This window comes from Pungitius pungitius, chromosome 11 (assembly GCF_949316345.1).
Source record: "Pungitius pungitius chromosome 11, fPunPun2.1, whole genome shotgun sequence".
Taxonomy (NCBI): Eukaryota; Metazoa; Chordata; class Actinopteri; order Perciformes; family Gasterosteidae; genus Pungitius; species Pungitius pungitius.
Genome location: NC_084910.1, coordinates 12,865,864 through 12,888,839, shown reverse-complemented (window position 1 = coordinate 12,888,839; position 22,976 = coordinate 12,865,864). Strand labels below are relative to the sequence as shown.

At 43.5% G+C, this 22,976-nt stretch overlaps 2 protein-coding genes and 1 long non-coding RNA gene across 5 annotated transcripts; 1 reads left to right on the top strand and 2 right to left on the bottom strand.

The window, feature by feature from the left end:
* Positions 1 to 72: 72 nt before the first annotated feature.
* Positions 73 to 6,471, bottom strand: crot (carnitine O-octanoyltransferase). Of its 2 annotated transcripts, none has more exons than XM_037454728.2 (17): positions 6,341 to 6,471; positions 5,717 to 5,856; positions 5,099 to 5,223; positions 4,818 to 4,999; positions 4,593 to 4,717; positions 4,393 to 4,501; positions 3,608 to 3,701; positions 3,352 to 3,480; positions 3,147 to 3,248; positions 2,868 to 2,951; positions 2,686 to 2,793; positions 2,447 to 2,577; positions 2,233 to 2,356; positions 2,038 to 2,116; positions 1,829 to 1,922; positions 1,556 to 1,675; positions 73 to 1,154 (listed from the first exon to the last, which is right to left on the bottom strand). In XM_037454728.2, exons 2-17 carry the CDS (start codon positions 5,829 to 5,831, stop codon positions 1,034 to 1,036), a joined length of 1,842 nt encoding a protein of 613 aa, XP_037310625.2. In that variant the 5' UTR covers positions 5,832 to 5,856; positions 6,341 to 6,471; the 3' UTR covers positions 73 to 1,033. The 2 variants fall into 2 exon arrangements, with proteins under 2 accessions (XP_037310625.2, XP_037310626.2); XM_037454729.2 differs by having other exon boundaries at positions 5,717 to 5,840.
* A 593-nt stretch (positions 6,472 to 7,064) lies between these two features.
* On the bottom strand, positions 7,065 to 14,547 carry LOC119197978 (peroxisomal carnitine O-octanoyltransferase-like). Of its 2 annotated transcripts, XM_062565277.1 has the most exons (18): positions 14,376 to 14,547; positions 13,752 to 13,875; positions 13,119 to 13,243; positions 12,835 to 13,016; positions 12,610 to 12,734; positions 12,410 to 12,518; positions 11,836 to 11,929; positions 11,580 to 11,708; positions 11,375 to 11,476; positions 11,140 to 11,223; positions 10,958 to 11,065; positions 10,720 to 10,850; positions 10,506 to 10,629; positions 10,295 to 10,373; positions 10,086 to 10,179; positions 9,653 to 9,772; positions 7,738 to 8,695; positions 7,065 to 7,499 (listed from the first exon to the last, which is right to left on the bottom strand). In XM_062565277.1, exons 1-17 carry the CDS (start codon positions 14,538 to 14,540, stop codon positions 8,575 to 8,577), a joined length of 2,016 nt encoding a protein of 671 aa, XP_062421261.1. In that variant the 5' UTR covers positions 14,541 to 14,547; the 3' UTR covers positions 7,065 to 7,499; positions 7,738 to 8,574. The 2 variants fall into 2 exon arrangements, with proteins under 2 accessions (XP_062421261.1, XP_037310627.2); XM_037454730.2 differs by lacking the exon at positions 7,065 to 7,499 and having other exon boundaries at positions 8,046 to 8,695; positions 13,752 to 13,891; positions 14,376 to 14,479.
* A 365-nt stretch (positions 14,548 to 14,912) lies between these two features.
* Positions 14,913 to 22,570, top strand: LOC134132848 (uncharacterized). The gene is made up of 2 exons (XR_009957043.1): positions 14,913 to 15,340; positions 22,535 to 22,570. It is a non-coding gene; the product is annotated as an uncharacterized LOC134132848 (long non-coding RNA).
* The last annotated feature ends 406 nt before the right edge of the window (positions 22,571 to 22,976 follow it).

Here is a 22,976-nt window from a genome sequence, read left to right as displayed (position 1 = left end):
ACAATCAAGAGATAAAAATGTGTTTTGCTACATTTAGGATTGTTGCAAAAAGAGATATTGATTTCTTTGAGGTGTTTCAAGAAAATACTATTTTATTCACATAATCACTCAATTTCCAAGATTTTATGTGCAGAGGGAACAGAGTCACAGTTTTTAAGGTTAATTTATGATTACAGCAGTCATCTTGGTATAAAGCCATGTGAACATTCAGCAGTCTTTCACACAGACACACAACACAAATAAAAGAAAGGTGCACTGACTGAATAAAAGGTATTCATCAACAAACCGACACTTTCTCTGATGTACAGAAGTTAGAAATGTGGCACACCTCAACAGATTGGAAGATTAGCTATCGTATCCAGAGCTTAATAGTTTAAGCATCATCTGTCTCCACCTGCACTAGTTGAGGAAATGCTGGTTCAGAGTGGGGCAGAAACATGGTCACATGGTTGTTTTATGTGGCGGACGTACAGACGTAAAGGACTTTCATGTGCAAAAGACAAAAACTACAACTAAAAATGTGTGTAGGAATGAAGCCAATAATTATTGGAGGGTGAAATCTCTACACAATAACTTTTCAAAAGGATGAATTTCAAACAATTTCAAACAGTGGAAATTATCAAAATACAGCAGGTCCCTGCAGTCTCAACACTGCATGGGTTACCTTCAAATTCAAATTTCTTTTCAAATTTATACAGAAAATGTAATGTACAGATTCACAGAGTAACATAAGTGCTATCATCATATCAGAAAAATCAAATGCAGACAACAATCAACGTTTTTTCTTCATTGTCCACCGTAAGAATGTGTCAGTTAAATTTGTACTCACTTGAGTGTCAGCATCAACTTAAAATAATTTACCCCAAGTTGTCTTATTCACCACTATTCAATAAAGGGAATAGATGCGTAATAATGCCAAAGCTGGTGGCTTCACTTGCCGCACAAATTGTGTACCTTTGCATTGATCTTTGCTGAGAACAAACACGACTCTCGCTGGTTGTCGAAAGTCCCGTGTGCATTATTTTGTGAGTACTTATAGCTGAGATGTGGTGGCCAAGTGGAACATCTCATGCAAGGAGCTACAGAAGCTGTTAAATAATGACGCAGCATCGGTCTCACGGCAAGATTTCCACGCTGAGATGGAGATTACGATCCTGGAGGGAAAAAGACAGAGTGGACATGACTGCAGGGAAGTTACAGTGATGTCAACAGTAATAAGCAAGAAATGTTTTGGCTGGTTCCACATGATGTAATATACATTAATTTATGGGCTTTGTATCAATTTAACTGAATTGAGCTGGCCGCTACAGTGAGCTTCTGTGTGTGAGTACATGCACAAAGTCTATATCAATGTGCTATCTGTTTGACTTTCTGCCATTACAGAAACCACCAATCAATCTTTTTGGAAAACAAACATAAAAAAAACGATCAATTGACGGCAGCGCCCGTGATCTGAAAACAAAGCACTTCTCGTGTGTCATTTTGTGTGGTTTGTAATTTTTTTTTTAAATGCAGTTAGAAAATTAGAAAACTTGCTTTTGTCTTGTCTGCTCACCTGTCATCTCGAATACGATAAAAGAAGCCGTAGCCACGGTGCACCATGGGAGCCACGGCCCCCAACACGGTGGTGTAGCCCACCAGACTGGACGACAGCACAAAGTTACCACCACCACCACTGCAAAAAAATACACAACTCGGTTACAAATGAATGATTCTTAAAAGTTCTACTAAAAGCATGTTTGATACCAACGGACACAACGCTACAACCAGTGCAGACCCCGGTGCAGACACACTGTGTCAAAAAGCAGATGACCTTTACAGCCAGTACCTCTTTGCATAGAGGGGGTCCAGGAAGAGTTCTGGAGTGGCTTGTCCCTCCTCTTTGGCAGTCAGATACAGACCGAGAAGATGCCTGTCAAAACCTGGCCACGATGTGACAAAATGACATTGATTTACACCCCAATGAAACAGAAGTCTGAGCACAGGATTGTTTAACTCTTGAACACTCATGTGTACATGTTTGCAGAGTGAACTAACCTTTTCCTTCCTGGGCTTCAGCCATCAGTTTGTTGTGTTTAATGAAGGCCAGCCTCATGGCTTTCCTCTTTGCATCAACCTGGAAGAATATTTATTGTAATATGTTTTTTTTTTAAAGCAGAGACTGCTTCCTCCATATGCTGTGTGGGATTCTGCTACAGATTCTCTCACTCACTCACTCACTCACTCACTCACGTCACATGTATTGTCCATCATGGCTTTACACCAGTCCACAGCCTCCTGGGTGCAGGGCCGCATTGTCTCTGTCCTGCCGTGGTAGAACTTGCGAGTCATTGCTGTCTCATAGCAGCTTCCTGGCCTGTGGGGGGCAAGAAGAGAGAGTTTGGGCTTTTCACCTCAGGCTTTAAAAATCAGTAAATGCATGGCCAGGTTTGAAACTAGTCCGTACCTTTTGTGCATTTTCTGGTAGGCCAACTGCATAGCGAGTTGAACAAAGGTGTCTGGATGCAAATTCTTTTGTTTGATGGCTGCTTTTCCAAATGCTGTGAAGGCGTAACACACAACCTGCAGGTCCTGTGTCTATAAAGCCAGCGACAGAGTGTAACCCACACAACTGTGACTATAGACAAGTTATTCTGCATCTGGCTTGTTGTGTTACTTTGTAATTGGTGTTTAAAAGGGTCTCACCGACTCGTAGTATTGCCGTTTAGCGTGACGAATGTCGCTGTGGACCTTCTCGTCGACCGTGAACACCATCTCTTCGGGGTGGGGTATGGGTCTCACTGTGCCTGAGCCCTACAAAGCATAGACATCATTGTGTGATGGATGAACTATTTACATGTAGAGAATGAATTTGAGTCTATGTTTACCCTCCATTTGCCTTCTGTGTCTTTGATTTGCTGGTCCAGATACCAACACATAGAAACCAGTACCATGGCATCATATGGTGCATGCTGCAAAACAATAAGATATTATTTCCTAATATTATTAAGAATTATTTGATTTTGGACGAGAACTTTCTTGATCTTAAAAACGTGTCATATTGGATTTAACAGTGGGGCAAAACTCCTTTAACCTTGCGCACACACACACACACAGACACACACACGTGTGTGTGTGTCTGTGTGTGTGTGTGTGCGCAAACTCACATCACAGGTGGATCCAAACGTGCCATCTGCGAACGAGAGTGAATTGTACGATTTGTCACCCCAGCGAATGGTGGGATTTCCTGTCAGAGCTTCCATGGTCAACTGTGATCAGAAGTCAGACAGGAACACATGTAACTCTCTTCGTTTAGAAAATGGTGAACATTGTTATGAAATCTTTAGTTTTCAAACCCTGTGCAGCGCTTACACTTGTGTAGTTCTCTGGAGTGGAGTACGTTGTTGTTTCATCCAGAGAAATGACAAACAGGCTGCTCTGGATGGTCTCCAGGATTGTGTTATTGTGTTGTGGGTCAATGCTTATTAGATGCTCCCTTGCCTGCAGAGTAATTGGTGACAGGGATGATCTACAAAAATGCTTTTGTATTATGAGAATTTCCTTCCCAAATGTAATCCATGGGCTTCAGAAGTTATCTACCAAGATAAACAAAAGTCCCCCAACTTACCAGCGCCCAACGAGTCCTCTCCTCTGAGGTGAGAGCAGCCACTCCGTCTCCCTCTGGCTCTCCCTCACAGCACTCTTTCACATAGCTTAGCTGCCTACATAGGTCCATACACACACACACACACACACACGAAAGGAAATGACAAATGAGACAACGCTGGGCTCAAGTTCACAATTACAGTTTCTGCAGGATTCCTGAGTGTCATAAAGTATTCGGTAACATCCGTTTAACACCACAAAGAAAGTCATTTAAAAGCAACATAAATGTGTATTATATATCTATTTTGACTAATAGCATTAATTTAAGGAATGCAACCCGGACATAGAGAAGCTGTGGAAAGGACTACGTTATTTTTGTAATCATTTTTTTTTGTAGCCATTTGTGGGTTATTTCTCTCAGTACAATCGTGTGGTGCCTCAACAGGTGTATTTCTTTTAAATTGCTACTTGATTACTTTGTATATAATAGGACAGCTTAAGACTATGTTAAGCTAAGCCATGAGTATTCATGAGTAATGTTATCCAAATGGAGAGCACACATTTGCCATCATGATGGATGACAAATACATGTGTATTATAAACAGAGGTCTTTCATCAAGTAGTGTGATGTGTAAATTGCCGCTCTCGTTTGTGTGGCACAGTTTGAAGCAACCAACAAGGCTGAAGATGCCCTGGAACCAAGGATTTATTATTTGGCAGTGTGAGGGAGGCAAGGAGAGCTGTTAGCAAAATAGAAAGCACTGAAGCCTTAAACATGAAGCTTGAGTGGTGCGTGTACATCACTACCTCAGTAGTTCTGGAGGGGTGAGAATTTGTCCATCACAGACTGCGTCAAATGTGAAGATCCTTCCACGACACATCACTATCAAATGGGAGGGGCATGGACCTTCGCGCTCTGCGGCACAGCAGAAAATGTACATTGTACACAACGGTGACTTGTAAGCCGAGGATGAGGGGTCCGAAAGTAAGAGATAAGATTGTTCTACCTGTCCTGAAGTAGTTACGAATGGAGTCCTTCTTTACTCCAGGTACTTTGCAGGTGCTGAACAACATTCTGAACTGGTCCATATCTAATACTATTTTGCCCGATTTTTGGGGAGGGAGTCTTTCCCTAAAATACGGAGGACAAGGACAAAAAGAGCACATTAGATATATAACTAACTTTAAGTAAAGAAAGAGAAGAACCTCTAAACACACAAAATGTGTCATACGTGCGGATCAGGTCCCAGTACTGCAGTGTATGCCATGTGCTGATACTGGCCCTCTGCAGTTGAGTTCCCTCTTCCGGGGGCCAGCAGTGCTCCAGGTAAGGCGCCGGGCCGCCAAAGTTCACGTTCAGCTGAGAGGGGATGCGGACCTCCAGATACGCAGCATCTAACCACCACTCTTCCAGCTGAAGGATAAAAAAAAATAACTCACATAAGTAAAACATCCATGACTGAGGAGGTCATCTGCAACTCCAAAACAATGCATTCAGCACGCCATTACACACCCAGTTCTTCTTTGTCTTGGCTCTTTGCAGTAGTTTGTGGTGCAGCTCTTTGCCAACTCCCTCTTGAAATTTCCTCACTATGTCCTCTGTAGCCTTAAACTCGTCCTCACATGCAAAGGGTCGAACTGATGGAAAACATGTCAATGGAAACGAGTCAGTTTCAGCCTCTTGTGATGAGAAAGCTGTTGATTTTAATTCTGCTGGCATAAAAGGTACAAAATGCTCACGTATACAACCAAAATGAAACACACAACATACTGAACATACGAGCCTGGAATTAAAACTTTTGTGTCCAATTTAATATTTAGGAATCAGTGACCTATTTAAATTCCTTGGGGGCATTCTCTTGTTTGAACAATGGTGCAAAGGAACTTTGTTCAGGCTCAACGATAACGGCTCAAGGGTCAAATGACAGAATAACACTTCTCACAGAACAACATGTATCTTTAATGCAAATAGCAGTAACAGCAGGGAGCATGTTGACTTTCCTGTGTTTCATCTTGCACAGGGCTCATTGCAGAGGTGGAATATCCTAAATAGTGGTTTACAGCTTTTGTTTTGGTCAAAATTTGAAGTTTGGATATTGTAACATGGGGTTGTTCAAAGCTGCGATCCTACCTGCATTCAGGTACTTTGAGAGGCTCATCTCTAGGGACGGGACAGGCAAGGGCGGCATGCTGCTTTGGTACTGAAAGGTCCGCTCCACCAGAGACTCTGATGCAACATTATCCATTTCTTCTTCCTGGAAGGAATTAAGACTGAATACAAAAAATAAATATGTGTGACAATCTTTGCCTGACTCAAATGTTGGAGATTTTACATACAGGGTAATCAGAACTAAAGAGCTGTCATTCTAGTTTATGTGGAACTATTTACTTTGCAAAGCAAGACTTATCTTTGGAAACAGCTTCAATAATTACTGTGAGGTGTTCAAGTACAAACAATCACTGTGACAACAGCCCGCGTCTCATTTTGCATCCACAGTTACTATAATTTATCCAGAAGCCTATGTAGACTGTATGCTATAGTTCCATTGTTTAAATCAGCATTTTTTAGAGCTTCAACTTGATGAAAATACGTTTTTTTAAGCAACAGGATCAGCGTGAGAGCGAAGTGGAGAACGTTACTCTCTGTTACTGTCAACAACAATGTCGGACGTGCAACTTAACAATACGTTAAATAGTGCAAATACGTCATGTAAAAACTCCTCGCTTCTTCGACACGATGCTGAACGATACTGACCTTATAAATGATGGTGTTGACTTGATGTCCCTGCGTCCACACAAGTGAAGTTATGCGTGCTGCTGTCTGCAGACCGTGTTTACCTTTGACCCACTGAAGCTGCGTTGTCTCACAACACCGGCTGAGGCCGGAAGATCCTACTGCGCATGCGCCACTTTTTTTCTTTTTAACCAGTAAAAGGGCCAAGGTTGCATAACATTCATTTAATAAACAAATTAAACAGACAATCACACCACATTTTGTGTATTTCTAATTATTGGATGCAGATACACTGGTCAATGACAAGGGAAACCTTTCTCAACAACAAAGCCAGACAATTCTTGCAAACGCACCACACAGCCATTAGTGTATGGACACTTCATACTTTTGGTGTTATGAACCGGCTCAGCTTTATCCACGGTTTGGATTAAAGCAAACCAAGCGTAATCCTTCATTCCTCCTATTTATACAGGTCATTAAGCAATCCCATTCTACTGCGCTTACAGTGCACAATGTGGAACGATGTCTACGGACGTCTAAGCAAAAGTACACTGAGCTGCCAGTTTATTAGGGACCATTAGCTAACAGATCATGTGGTCTAATATTACAATCCTACAAAAAACCATACCTTCATTCAGGTTGTAATGATCCTTCTTAGTTACTGTTACGGAGAGATGTAATGTGAAAGATGTGGTTTGTGTTGCTGTTGAATTGTATTATGTTATAAATACCCACAAAACAAAAACATTTTTCAGAGTTTTTATTTTGATGTTAGACAGTCTGTCCTGTACAGTAATCCAGCTGCATATCACAGTGCATGTGTATACAATATATTGCTGTGCAAATGGAGATTGCAAGAATCAACTACATAAATGAGATGATTAGCAATTAGAACGATTTTATATTTTAGTCCTAGGATGCACGTCACTTATTCAATTAATAATCTTTGATTAAAAAAAATCACAGCCACTTTTATATTCAACTTTATCCTATTTAATTATTGCCTCTGAACGCTGAAGGATACTTGTAAAGCTAAGGACATTTAAGTTATTGAGTTAGTAGACATTTAGTCATTTTTCCATTAATTCTCCCATTTATTGCGAGGCTTATATGCCATATTTGCTGACGACTTCCTTCGCAAGTGTAACGTAGGCTGACTCGGCATCGTCCTTGGACATTCCTGAAAGAGAAAATATATATATATATATATATATATATAAATATAAAACAGAAGTCAGGAGGGCAACTCCACCGACGTCTTACAGTCCGAGGGGATGGGGCAGGGTTCTGGTGTGGAAACCTGAGGTCCAACACCATAATCAAAAGTCTCGTACAAACGTGTACTCCGTAGTTCTGGTACTGTAGGACCCAAACACGTGCAAACAGGTGAACAAACTCTGCTTGATATGAACCCGCACCTGAGACCAGCGTGGGAACTGGGACAAAGTGACGACGGGCCTGGGAACACTGAAGCCTTTATAACCGCCACAGGTGATTTCTGCAATGAGCCACAGCTGAGGTCACAAGAGAGGGGCGGGGCACAGAGGTGGAAACTAGATTGACAAAATAGAACAAAAACACAGACAGGGCAAAAAAAACAACAGATATGCAGATCGGGTCCCTAACAAATACACGACAATTCCTTTTCTAAAGGATGAATTTAAACTGGATTTTAAAGCATCAATTTCAATCGGTGTAAATGATCAAAATACAGTAGGAACGTTACTTCCTGGCGACGCCAGCCAGTGTGAGCTGACTTTATTCAATGGATCCTGAAACAGTTCCCACCAACAGGTGCCCTGCAGTCTCAACACTGCATGGGTTACCTTCAAATTCAAATAATTTATATAGAAAATTTAATGTACAGAGTCACAGAGTAACGTAAGTGCTATCATCATATCAGAAACATCAAATGCCAACAACAATCAACGTTTTTTTTTCTTCATTGTCCACCGTAAGAATGTGTCAGTTAAATTTTTACTCACTCGAGTGTCAGCATCAACTTAATGTAAATTATTAAAAGGCAACAATTTAAAATGAATACTATTTAGTTATAAAGTATGAACTCAGAAAAATAATTTACCCCAAGTTGTCTTATTCACCACTATTTAATAAAGGGAATAGATGCGTAATAATGCCAAAGCTGGTGGCTTCACTTGCCGCACAAATTGTGTACCTTTGCATTGATCTTTACTGAGAACAAACACGACTCTCGCTGGTTGTCGAAAGTCCCGTGTGCATTATTTTGTGAGTACTTATAGCTGAGATGTGGTGGCCAAGTGGAACATCTCATGCAAGGAGCTACAGAAGCTGTTAAATAATGACGCAGAATCTGTCTCACGGCAAGATTTCCACGCTGAGATGGAGATTACGATCCTGGAGGGAAAAAGACAGAGTGGACATGACTGCAGGGAAGTTACAGTGATGTCAACAGTAACAAGCGAGAATTGTTTTGGCTGGTTCCACATGATGTAATATACATTAGTTTACGGGCTTTGTATCAATTTAACTGAATTGAGCTGGCCGCTACAGTGAGCTTCTGTGTGTGAGTACATGCACAAAGTCTATATCAATGTGCTATCTGTTTGACTTTCTGCCATTACAGAAACCACCAATCAATCTTTTTGGAAAACAAACATCAACAAACGATCAATTGACGGCAGCACCCGTGATCTGATCAAAATGCAGCAATAAACTTTGGCAGATAAAAATAAAATACTAGCCATTCATATCAGATAGATATAGCTCTTAAAAATGTGGCATCGAGGCTCATAGGTCCAATGCAGCGCTGTAAAAAAACAAAGCACTTCTTGTGTGTCATTTTGTGTGGTTTCCATTTTTTTTTAAATGTAATTACCGTAAATCCTCAAATAAAGACCGGGATTTCATTAGTGGCCGGGCTTCAGATAGTAGCCGGGGATTGGTCGATACGGACAAATAAAGGCCGGGCTCCAAATACAGGCCGGGGGTTGATTGTAATTGAGAACATTGGAAAATATCTGCAAATAACGATGTATCTTAAGACTGACACTATGGTTAGTCTCCAGAAAGTTGATTAGCTCTAGGTCTACCGGTTTCATTCTACCGGCAGCCTATTGGTAAATGGTTGCAGGAAGTGCTGAATGCATATGCAATGAATGATATAAGCCTACTGTAATTATGCCCATTATTTTATTTAAATAATACAATTCTATAACAGAAGATACCGGTAAGAAATAAAGGCCTGCCCCAAATACAGGCCGGTGTGCTGTGCAGCCTATGTAAATAAAAGCCCCGGCCACTATTTGAGGATTTACGGTAGTTAGAAAACTTGCTTTTGTCTTGTCTGCTCACCTGTCATCTCGAATACGATAAAAGAAGCCGTAGCCACGGTGCACCATGGGAGCCGTGGCCCCCAACACGGTGGTGTAGCCCACCAGACTGGACGACAGCACAAAGTTACCACCACCACCACTGCAAAAAAATACACAACTCGGTTACAAATTAATGATAAGAGGGATCAACAGATATTGAGACAATACATTAGTTAGATAGATGGAAGTCCCTTCTACACATCCAGTACTCAGCATCAGGCCAACAATAGTATACATAAGTAAAAGGATTTCCATACTAAATCGACCATGTATTTCACAATAGATGCACCTGTATAATTTTTTAAAAATCTACTAAAAGCATGTTTGATACCAACGGACACAACGCTACAACCAGTGCAGACCCCGGTGCAGACACACTGTGTCAAAAAGCAGATGACCTTCACAGCCGGTACCTCTTTGCATAGAGGGGGTCCAGGAAGAGTTCTGGAGTGGCTTGTCCCTCCTCTTTGGCAGTCAGATACAGACCGAGAAGATGCCTGTCAAAACCTGGCCACGATGTGACAAAATGACATTGATTTACACCCCAATGAAACAGAAGTCTGAGCACAGGATTGTTTAACTCTTGAACACTCATGTGTACATGTTTGCAGAGTGAACTAACCTTTTCCTTCCTGGGCTTCAGACATCAGTTTGTTGTGTTTAATGAAGGCCAGCCTCATGGCTTTCCTCTTTGCATCAACCTGGAAGAATATTTATTGTGATATGTTTTTTTTTTAAAGCAGAGACTGCTTCCTCCATATGCTGTGTGGGATTCTGCTACAGATTCTCTCTCTCTCTCACTCACTCACTCACTCACTCACTCACTCACTCACGTCACATGTATTGTCCATCATGGCCTTACACCAGTCCACAGCCTCCTGGGTGCAGGGCCGCATTGTCTCTGTCCTGCCGTGGTAGAACTTGCGAGTCATTGCTGTCTCATAGCAGCTTCCTGGCCTGTGGGGGGCAAGAAGAGAGAGTTTGGGCTTTTCCCCTCAGGCTTTAAAAATCAGTAAATGCATGGCCAGGTTTGAAACTAGTCCGTACCTTTTGTGCATTTTCTGGTAGGCCAACTGCATAGCGAGTTGAACAAAGGTGTCTGGATGCAAATTCTTTTGTTTGATGGCTGCTTTTCCAAATGCTGTGAAGGCGTAACACACAACCTGCAGGTCCTGTGTCTATAAAGCCAGCGACAGAGTGTAACCCACACAACTGTGACTATAGACAAGTTATTCTGCACCTGGCTTGTTGTGTTACTGTGCATTGGTGTTTAAAAGGGTCTCACCGACTCGTAGTATTGCCGTTTAGCGTGACGAATGTCGCTGTGGACCTTCTCGTCGACCGTGAACACCATCTCTTCGGGGTGGGGTATGGGTCTCACTGTGCCTGAGCCCTACAAAGCATAGACATCATTGTGTGATGGATGAACTATTTACATGTAGAGAATGAATTTGAGTCTATGTTTACCCTCCATTTGCCTTCTGTGTCTTTGATTTGCTGGTCCAGATACCAACACATAGAAACCATTACCATGCCATCATATGGTGCATGCTGCAAAACAATAAGATATTATTTCCAAATATTATTAAAAATTATTTGATTTTGGACCATTGGATTTAACAGTGTGGTAAAAATCCTTTAACCTTGCGCACACACACACACAGACACACACACACACACACACACACACACAGAAACTCACATCACAGGTGGTTCCAAACGTGCCATCTGCGAACGAGACTGAATTGTACGATTTGTCGCCCCAGCGGATGGTGGGATTTCCTGTGAGAGCTTCCATGGTCAACTGTGATCAGAAGTCAGACAAGAACACATCTAACTCTCTTCGTTTAGAAAATGGTGAACATTGTTATGAAATCTTTAGTTGTCAAACCCTGTGCAGCGCTTACACTTGTGTAGTTCTCTGGAGTGGAGTACGTTGTTGTTTCATCCAGAGAAATGACAAACAGGCTGCTCTGGATGGTCTCCAGGATTGTGTTATTGTGTTGTGGGTCAATGCTTGTTAGATGCTCCCTTGCCTGCAGAGTAATTGGTGACAGGGATGATCTTCAAAAATGCTTTTGTATTATGAGAATTTCCTTCCCAAATGTAATCCATGGGCTTCAGAAGTTTTCTACCAAGATAGACAAAAGTCCCCCAACTTACCAGCGCCCAACGAGTCCTCTCCTCTGAGGTGAGAGCAGCCACTCCGTCTCCCTCTGGCTCTCCCTCACAGCACTCTTTCACATAGCTTAGCTGCCTACATAGGTCCACACACACACACACACACACGAAAGGAAATGACAAATGAGACAACACTGGGCTCAAGCTCACAATTACACAGTTTCTGCAGGATTCCTGAGTGTCATAAAGTATTCGGTAACATCCGTTTAACACCACAAAGAAAGTCATTTAAAAGCAACATAAATGTGTATTATATATCTATGTAACATTTTGACTAATAGCATTAATTTATCCAAATGGAAAACACACATTTGCCCTCATGATAGATGACTTATACAAGTGTATTATAAACAGAGGTCTTTCATCAAGTAGTGTGATGTGTAAATTGCCGCTCTCGTTTGTGTGGCACAGTTTGAAGCAACCAACAAGGCTGAAGATGCCCTGGAACCAAGGATTTATTATTTGGCAGTGTGAGGGAGGCAAGGAGAGCTGTTAGCAAAATAGAAAGCACTGAAGCCTTAAACATGAAGCTTGAGTGGTGCGTGTACATCACTACCTCAGTAGTTCTGGAGGGGTGAGAATTTGTCCATCACAGACTGCGTCAAATGTGAAGATCCTTCCACGACACATCACTATCAAATGGGAGGGGCATGGACCTTCGCGCTCTGCGGCACAGCAGAAAATGTACATTGTACACAACGGTGACTTGTAAGCCGAGGATGAGGGGTGCGAAAGTAAGAGATAAGATTGTTCTACCTGTCCTGAAGTAGTTACGAATGGAGTCCTTCTTTACTCCAGGTACTTTGCAGGTGCTGAACAACATTCTGAACTGGTCCATATCTAATACGATTTTGCCCGATTTTTGGGGAGGGAGTCTTTCCCTAAAATACGGAGGACAAGGACAAAAAGAGCACATTAGATATATAACTAACTTTAAGTAAAGAAAGAGAAGAACCTCTAAACACACAAAATGTGTCATACGTGCGGATCAGGTCCCAGTACTGCAGTGTATGCCATGTGCTGATACTGGCCCTCTGCAGTTGAGTTCCCTCTTCCGGGGGCCAGCAGTGCTCCAGGTAAGGCGCCGGGCCGCCAAAGTTCACGTTCAGCTGAGCGGGGATGCGGACCTCCAGATACGCAGCATCTAACCACCACTCTTCCAGCTGAAGGATAAAAAAAATAAAAAAATAACATAAGTAAAACATCCATGATTGAGGAGGTCATCTGTAACTCCAAAACAATGCATTCAGCACTCAATTACACACCCAGTTCTTCTTTGTCTTGGCTCTTTGCAGTAGTTTGTGGTGCAGCTCTTTGCCAACTCCCTCTTGAAATTTCCTCACTATGTCCACTGTAGCCTTAAACTCGTCCTCACATGCAAAGGGTCGAACTGATGGAAAACATGTCAATGGAAACGAGTCAGTTTCAGCCTCTTGTGATGAGAAAGCTGTTGATTTTAATTCTGCTGGCACTAAAGGTACAAAATGCTCACGTATACAACCAAAATGAAACACACAACATACTGAACATACGAGCCTGGAATTAAAACGTGTGTGTCCTATTTAAATATTTAGGAATCAGTGACCTATTTAAATTCCTTGGGGGCATTCTCTTGTTTGAACAATGGTGCAAAGGAACTTTGTTCAGGCTCAAAGATAACGGCTCAAGGATCAAATGACAGAATAACACTTCTCACAGAACAACATGTATCTTTAATGCAAATAGCAGTAACAGCAGGGAGCATGTTGACTTTCCTGTGTTTCATCTTGCACGGGCTCATTGCAGAGGTGGAATATCCTAAATAGTGGTTTACAGCTGTGGTTTTGGTCAAAATTTGAAGTTTGGATATTGTAAACAGAACTTGGGACTCATGGGGTTGTTCAAAGCTGCGATCCTACCTGCATTCAGGTACTTTGAGAGGCTCATCTCTAGGGACGGGACAGGCAAGGGCGGCATGCTGCTTTGGTACTGAAAGGTCCGCTCCACCAGAGACTCTGATGCAACATTATCCATTTCTTCTTCCTGGAAGGAATTAAGACTGAATACAAAAAATAAACATGTGTGACAATCTTTGCCTGACTCAAATGTTGGAGATTTTACATACAGGGTAATCAGAACTAAAGAGCTGTCATTCTAGTTTATGTGGAACTATTTACTTTGCAAAGCAAGACTTATCTTTGGAAACAGCTTCAATAATTACTGTGAGGTGTTCAAGTACAAACAATCACTGTGACAACAGCCCGCGTCTCATTTACATCCACAGTTACTATTATTTATCCAGAAGCCTATGTAGACTGTAGGCTATAGTTCTATTGTTTAAATCAGCATTTTTTAGAGCTTTAACTTGATGAAAATACGTTTTTTTAAGGCAAGAGGATCAGCGTGAGAGCGAAGTGGAGAACGTTACTCTCTGTTACTGTCAACAACAATGTCGGACGTGCAACTTAACAATACGTTAAATAGTGCAAATACGTCATGTAAAAACTCCTCGCTTCTTCTACACGATGCTGAACGATACTGACCTGATAAATGATGGTGTTGACTTGATGTCCCTGCGTCCACACAAGTGAAGTTATGCGTGCTGCTGTCTGCAGACCGTGTTTACCTTTGACCCACTGAAGCTGCGTTGTCTCACAACACCGGCTGAGGCCGGAAGATCCTACTGCGCATGTGTAACAGAAATACATGTTGTCTTTTTCAATGTGTCATCTCTTGTTTTTTGGTTATTAGTTATTAGTGTGTGTGTGAATTTTATTTCGATGAGTTGGATCTGTTTTGGCGGAAGTTGCGTTACGTCTCTTTTGCGCCTCCTGGGCTTCCGTAGTCCCGTCCTTTTTTTCCTTCACAGATCGGTTACGCTGTTGAAGGTAGGTTGTGGGGAAAATGATGTCGTACTATTTTGTTATGTTCTTTATAAAAAACGTAATTGTATCAGCGACCATTACTGTGAGCAACATTACGTTATTAATATTACGACATCCAGCTGACGAAGTGCCATTGTTTTAGATGTTAAATATACTTTTGGTGGTTGTTTAATTTGGCGCCATTTGTACTAGCTACATCCGGTGGCACTGACTCATATCTTCTCCTCTAGGAAGCTGAGGTGCAAAATAAACACCAGAAGGCACTATTTATGTTTTATTGTCTTCTGCAGGTACGTGTCTTTTTTGTTTTTTTTTGTTTTAATGACTGTTGTCATTCGGTTATTTATTTTGTTTACTTGGGGTTGTGGGTTTTCCCCCTTTTGTCATAATTATTTTGCTAGACAGATCGGTTACGCTGTTGAAGGAAGCTGAGGTGCAAAATAAACACCAGAAGGCACTATTTATGTTTTATTGTCTTCTGCAGGGTTGACTTCATGCATGCACAGAACACATCCGTTACATTGGTGCCGTGACCCGGATCATCAGATCAGCTTGATGCTCGTCGCCGTGGATGCTGTGCTGATGTCCTGATCTGCCTTTGCACTCTTCTGTGGTCATATCAAGTTTTTTTTTTTTTTTGTGAACTAGGACATAGTGTTTCAAATTGTTTATCCACTTTTGATAATTCAATATATATACCCCTCTCCTTATTCTTATTATCTTTCGTTTTTGTTGGGTTTTGGTTCTAAATACACAACGCAAGTGCATCTATTGGATATAAACGGCCGTAAATATGGATGAGTTTGCTAGCCCAAGTCTGCCAAAGGGCAGGGGTGTTTGGCTCAGTCATATCGCTGGCAGTAGGAATGTGGGATACCCTAAACTAACACCTGATAGCCGTGACACGGGGTTAGGTCAGAGCCCAAATTGTACTCCTGTTGGTGGGTTAACGGGGGGTCCTCTTACGTCTACTCCTGACAGTGATGTTGATGTCATACATCATCTCACTACCATGGTAGGGCAGTTAGGTGCCCAGATTGGTGAGTCCATTGTCGAAAAGTTAATGTCAGCTGGTGTTGTAAACATGACCAATGAGCACCAGACTGCTACTTCCCAGACCACACACAGTAATGTCGATCAACATGACCGTCCTCCACATGTGACAGTTCATGTGAACTCTGATAAAGGACTTCAGACATTCAGAGGGGACAGTACCGACAGATATCCAGTCCAGGACTGGATTGACATGACTAAAACACATCTCAGAAAACGACAGATTCCTGTTTGTGACCAAGCAGAGGAAGTAATGTGTCATTTAATGGGCAAAGCCAGAGATGTGGTGAAGATTGCCTTGCGCAGTGATCTTGCGCTTGACGTCGAACAGGAACCTGAACGGATATATAATGTTCTCCTCCAGTATTTCAGTGCTGCTCCTTCATGTCTTCCCCTTGCAGACTTCTATGCTACTCTGCCCCAGCATAGAGAAAACCCAGTTGACTACTGGATAAGATTAAACAAAGCTGCTGACCTTGCGCTTGAGGGCTTGCGCAGACAAGGGAAGCGGACGGAGAACATGAACAATGAAGTGGCTCTCATGTTTGTCAAACACTGCCCTGATCCAGAACTGTCCTGCACTCTAAAGTTTAAACCACTTCACGAATGGACCTCGCGGGATGTTCAGTTAAGGATTGATGATTATCAGCGTGAGTTGAGGGCTCGTGGTGGTGGCGCTGATACTGTACAACTGAAAAACTACATCACTGCAGTCACCCCTGGGCAGCCTAGTACGTCACCGACTGATATGGTGGTGTCTGCGCAGTGCCTTACTGCGACTCCCTTGCCTCCTCCTCTCCAAGTTCAGCATCAAGTGTGTCATCCTAATTGCCCTTCTCCATCATCAGTCCCAGTTCAAGGAGAGTCCTGTCATGGAAATAATCTCCCACAGTCGGAAGAGAGGCTTCTCACCCGTATGGTTGACATGTTTCAGGAGATGATGGAGAGAATGCAGCCGCGCAACACTTTACATCCAACTCTTGGTGGGCGGTTGCAGCATGTCTCCCGTGAAAAGCGTTCCCGAGAGGCATTTTGTAAGGTCTGTAATGACTCGAGCCACACCACCATTTCACACTGTATGTCTGACCGACTTTGTTTTTCCTGCCACGCTCCTGGCCACACCAAACTGAACTGCCCTGCCAAAAACTCAACCCAATACCAGGCAGAGGGAAACTAGACGACTTGTATTCGGAGGGAGGCAATACAGGTCACACAACAAACTCCCAAACAGATGACATGTCTGATGCTGAAACGGTGTACACATCTGTGAGAGACTCGTGTGATGAGTCTGAAGTTGTTGTTTTCCAGAATATTCACAGAGTTGGTAGTAGTGACAGTCTTTTCTACACACGTGCGGTAGTGGGTGGGACAGTTACAGTAGGTGGCATGTTGGACAGTGGCTCCATGGCGTGTAGTATTAGTGAAACAGCTGAGATGAGACTGAGAGAAGCTGGAGTGATAACTGACCAAAACCAGATTGATGTCAATGTAGTTCTTGTGGGATGTGGTGGACTTCGTGTGAGGCCCAAGTGCGCTTTTGGTGTGGAGATGGAAGTGTATGGCTGCAAGATGTTTGTCCCAACACTTGTTGTCCCGGGACAGTATGATGAGTTAATAATAGGGACGAATGTTATAAAATACATCCTACATCAGTCTAAATTCTGTGAATCCTATTGGAGGACAGTGTCTGGCCCTTGCCCAGACAGAGACACAGACACTGAACTTTTCCTGTCTATGCTCTCAGGTCTGAGTCCATGGAGAGGTAGTCATGTTCCTGACAATGTTGGTACAGTCAGGTGTAACTCAGCTACCTGTCTCGAGCCTGGCCGTGAATACCTCATCTGGGGAAAACTACCTAAGAACACTCCTATTTCTCCAGGAAGCACCGTCATGACAGAGCCTACTTCATCCCGTTCGGCTCCCAGAGGTGTTCTGGTCGCAAAGATTGTAACCACACTTTGGGGGGACAGGCAGGTTCCGCTGAAGCTCATCAATACATCCGACAGACCTGTGCTCTTGAGGCGAAATGCAAAGGTAGCCGATGTTTTTACATGTGCAGCGCTTGAGGACATGGATGTTACTGAACTGACAGAGGTGGCAGGTTGCACCCAATCAGTCACGCCTCCTACTGCTGATACAGGCTGTGCCAAAGAAAAGCTGGGTTCAATTGGGCTCAGTGCTGTTGACATTGAGTCGTGCGAAGTGTCTGTGAACTGTAAGAAGAAGATGGCTGATCTTGTCATGCAGTATGAGGACATCTTTTCGCGCCACCATCTTGATTGTGGAGAGGCAAAAGACTTTGTACATCGCATACACCTGTCAGATAACCGACCGTTCAGACTCCCGTACAGGAGAGTGCCCCCTGGTCAGTACCAGAAGCTGCGCCTGGTACTAAGCGAGATGGAGGAAAAGGAGATCATCAGAAAGTCAACCAGTGAATACGCCTCACCATTGGTGCTTGTGTGGAAGAAGAACGGGGATCTACGCATCTGTACAGATTTTCGCTGGTTGAATAAAAGGACACTGAAGGATGCTCATCCTCTTCCCCACCAGGCAGACTGCTTGGCAGCGCTGGGGGGGAACTGCCTTTTTAGCACAATGGACCTGACCTCCGGGTTTTACAATATGCCACTTCACGAAGACGACAGGAAGTACTCGGCCTTCACCACCCCCATGGGTCTGTACGAGTACAACCGTCTGCCGCAGGGTCTCTGCAACAGTCCCGGGAGCTTTATGCGCATGATGACGAGCATTTTTGGTGACCAAAACTATTTGAGTCTTTTATGCTACTTGGATGACTTGCTGGTGTTTGCACCTGATGAGGAGACTGCCTTGCTGCGCTTGGAGATGGTGTTTAAGAAGCTGTGTCGACACAACTTGAAGTTATCCCCTAAGAAGTGCTTTTTCCTCAGGAGGTCTGTAAAGTTTCTTGGCCACATTGTTGATGAGCATGGTGTTTCAACAGACCCTAGCAAGATTGAGAGCATCACTAACATGGTAAGCACTGACCTCATGGAGTCTGATGGTGTGACTCCGTCCCCGAAACGCATACGGTCCTTCTTAGGGATGATAAATTACTATCAACACTTCATGCCTGGTTACTCCGCAATGGCCAAGCCGCTATTTGACCTGCTGAAAGGTGCAAAAAGGAGAGGTAAACAAACCCCCCCAAAAAAACTGTTGAGCAGGAAGCTGTATGCGGCTGATTGGACATCTGAGCAGGGACAGGCTTTTGAAAGTCTGAAAGTCTCACTGCTCCACAGTGTTGTCTTAGCTCACCCCGATTTTAACCGTCCCTTCATGCTGTCCACTGATGCGTCCTTGGATGGCATTGGTGCGGTTCTGTCCCAAATCCAGGAGGGTGAGGCAAATGCCAGACCTATCGCTTTTGCCAGCAAGTCGTTATCTCGGTCTCAAAAGAACTACCCGGCTCATCGGTTGGAGTTTCTAGCCTTGAAGTGGTCGATCTGCGAAAAGTTCAGTCATTGGCTGAAAGGCCACAAATTCACTGTCTGGACAGATAACAACCCGTTGACGCACATTCTGACAAAGCCGAAGCTAGACTGTTGTGAGCAACGTTGGGTTGCCAAGTTGGCGAGTTATGACTTTGATATCAAATATGTTCCTGGGCCGCAGAACATTGTAGCTGATGCCCTGAGCCGTGTGCCGTTTGTCAAGGCGAGTGTTGGTCATAGGCTGCTCGCTGAACCTTATGCGGGCCTCCTCACAGAAGTCAAAGACATGTCGAGTTTCTCTGTCCAAAATGCTTTTCGGTCATCCAGTCATAACCGGGAGCCCTCCCCTTTCAGTGACAATGGCCAGTCTGGATGCAGCCCACTGCGCATGCACATTCAGTCTGTTGCCAAGGAGGACGTGTCCGCTGTCTTACAGTCACACATTGAATGGGATGAGGGCCCGAGATTTCGTGCCGTTGAGGTGTTGCAGCACTTACCTCAGTTGTTTCCTGGACAAGACGCCTTACCTGCTTACACTGTGAAGGACCTCTGCGATATGCAGTCAAGAGACAGAACCCTCTCTCGTGTTCTGTCTTATGTTGAGAGACATCGGAGGCCTTCTAGAAGGGAACGATTCAAAGAGTCTGTTCTGGTCACAAGGTACCTGAAACACTGGGATAGGTTGACTGTGAAGGATGGTGTACTGTACAGGACTTCAAGAGATCAGAAGACCAAAGCAAAGCGTTTTCAATACATTGTTCCTGACTCACTGAAGACTGAGGTTCTGCAAGGGATCCATGATAGGGCTGGACATCAAGCTCAGTCCAGGAGTCTCAACTTGGCAAGACAAAGGTTTTTCTGGCCGAACCTCGACAGAGACGTAAGGGACTACGTTCGTCATTGTCAGCGATGCATCGTAAGCAAGACAGTCGAGCCTGAAGGGCGGGCCCCCCTGGAGAGTATAATGACAACTCGACCGCTGGAGTTGGTCTGCATTGACTTTTGGTCGGCTGAGGATTCAAAAAACAGGTCTGTCGACGTTCTGGTGATAACTGATCATTTCACGAGGATGGCTCAAGCATTTTCATGTAAGGACCAGACAGCTAAACAGGTGGCCAGGGTTCTATGGGACCGGTATTTCTGTGTTTTTGGATTCCCGGAACGTATCCATAGCGATCGAGGGGCTAACTTTGAGAGTCTGCTGATTAGTGAGCTTCTCAGGATCTCTGGTGTCAAGAAATCACACACGACCCCTTATCACCCAATGGGGAATGGGAGTGTGGAGCGTTTCAATCGGACCCTGGGTGGTATGATTCGAGCGTTGCCCCCGGAAGAAAAGGCTGACTGGCCACGACGTTTGCAGACTTTGACGTTCATGTACAACTGCACGGAACATGAGACGACAGGTTATTCCCCATTCTACCTCATGTTTGGCCGGATCCCTCGTCTACCTGTTGATGTCCTCTTTCGTGCTGTTCTTCATGACTCGTCTGTGGTGAGTTATGAGAAGTATGTGGCGTGTCTCGCCAATGATCTCAAAGAAGCAATGGTTATTGCTCAGGTTCATGCTACAAAAGAGCAGAATCGACACGCCCAGCTGTATAACAAGAAAGTAAAGGGATCCAATATAAAGATCGGTGACAGGGTGCTCTTGGCCAACAGAAAGGAGAGGGGTAAAAAGAAGCTCGCTGACAGGTGGGACTCGACCGTCTACACTGTGGTAGATGTGAATACGGAGACACACACGTACAGAATCTGTGATACAACCACTGGACGGGAGAAGGTGATTCACAGGAATCTGCTGATGCTGGTCAATTTTCTTCCTGTGGGAGATACATGTGACATATCTGATCTGGCCTCATCCTTGCTTGGAACAGGATCCTCCATTTCAGGAGATGATGGTGACGAGGCTGAAGACGCTTTGTCTGAGAGAGGGGGTGAGTCTCGTAGTGTGGCTAATGAAAGCTTTGGCATTGAAAGTGACAGTGGATCTCCTGAGACGGTGAGAGATGGACAGGCCCCTCTTGCTGATGCAGTGCCTGTGGATTCGGAGAGCAGAACCATTGAATGGATTACTCAGTTGTCTGGGCCAAGTCTGGTTGAGGCGGGAACTGTTGATGCGACAACTGTTGCTTCGGATCCCAAGAACGCAACTATCTCACTTGAAGACGACCCCACTGATCAGTCTGCGACTTCTGATTCTTGTCCTTTGACTGCTGCGCTTGATACCATGACACAGACAGATAATGCGTCTGACTCTTTGCATACTGTGGTTCAGATCGCACCTGAACACTGTGGTCGTTTCAATGCCCCGGTCAGGTCGAGATTTGGGCGTTTAATCAACCCTGTAAATAGGCTTATACAGACAATGTCCAGGCAGGATGTTGTTCATGAGTAGCCATGAGGCTGTTTGTAACTCCAGGTTACAGACTGTTACTTGTTTTGTTTTTTTCGTTATGAGTCTGTACTGCATTGCACTTTGTGTTTGGGCCTTGTGGGGTGTACAAGGCACCCTGTTGCCAGTTGTTGGGTTGAGAGACAAACTCTGCTCTCGTACCACTTCATCCTTATGGGATACATTTTTGATGGTTTTGTTGATGTTGGCCCTTTGTAAGTTGTAAATTTGAAATGTTTTCTTTGGAATGCGATCAGTATTGAGTGCTCATCTTTGATAAAATTCAGTGGGGGTGAATGTAACAGAAATACATGTTGTCTTTTTCAATGTGTCATCTCTTGTTTTTTGGTTATTAGTTATTAGTGTGTGTGTGAATTTTATTTCGATGAGTTGGATCTGTTTTGGCGGAAGTTGCGTTACGTCTCTTTTGCGCCTCCTGGGCTTCCGTAGTCCCGTCCTTTTTTTCCTTCACAGATCGGTTACGCTGTTGAAGGTAGGTTGTGGGGAAAATGATGTCGTACTATTTTGTTATGTTCTTTATAAAAAACGTAATTGTATCAGCGACCATTACTGTGAGCAACATTACGTTATTAATATTACGACATCCAGCTGACGAAGTGCCATTGTTTTAGATGTTAAATATACTTTTGGTGGTTGTTTAATTTGGCGCCATTTGTACTAGCTACATCCGGTGGCACTGACTCATATCTTCTCCTCTAGGAAGCTGAGGTGCAAAATAAACACCAGAAGGCACTATTTATGTTTTATTGTCTTCTGCAGGTACGTGTCTTTTTTGTTTTTTTTTGTTTTAATGACTGTTGTCATTCGGTTATTTATTTTGTTTACTTGGGGTTGTGGGTTTTCCCCCTTTTGTCATAATTATTTTGCTAGACAGATCGGTTACGCTGTTGAAGGAAGCTGAGGTGCAAAATAAACACCAGAAGGCACTATTTATGTTTTATTGTCTTCTGCAGGGTTGACTTCATGCATGCACAGAACACATCCGTTACACATGCGCCACTTTTTTTCTTCTTTTTAACCAGTAAAAGGGCCAAGGTTGCATAACATTCATTTAATTAAGAAATTAAACAGACAATCACACCACATTGTGTGTATTTCTAATTATTGGATGCAGATACACTGGTCAATGACACGGGAAACCTTTCTCAACAGCAAAGCCAGACAATTCTTGCAAACGCACCACACAGCCATTAGTGTATGGACACAGTTGGCTTCATACTTTTGGTGTTATGAACCGGCTCAGCTTTATCCACGGTTTGGATTAAAGCAAACCAAGCGTAATCATTGAAGGATCGCTTCAAATGCCTTGAAACAATATTCATACGCCTGCATTGA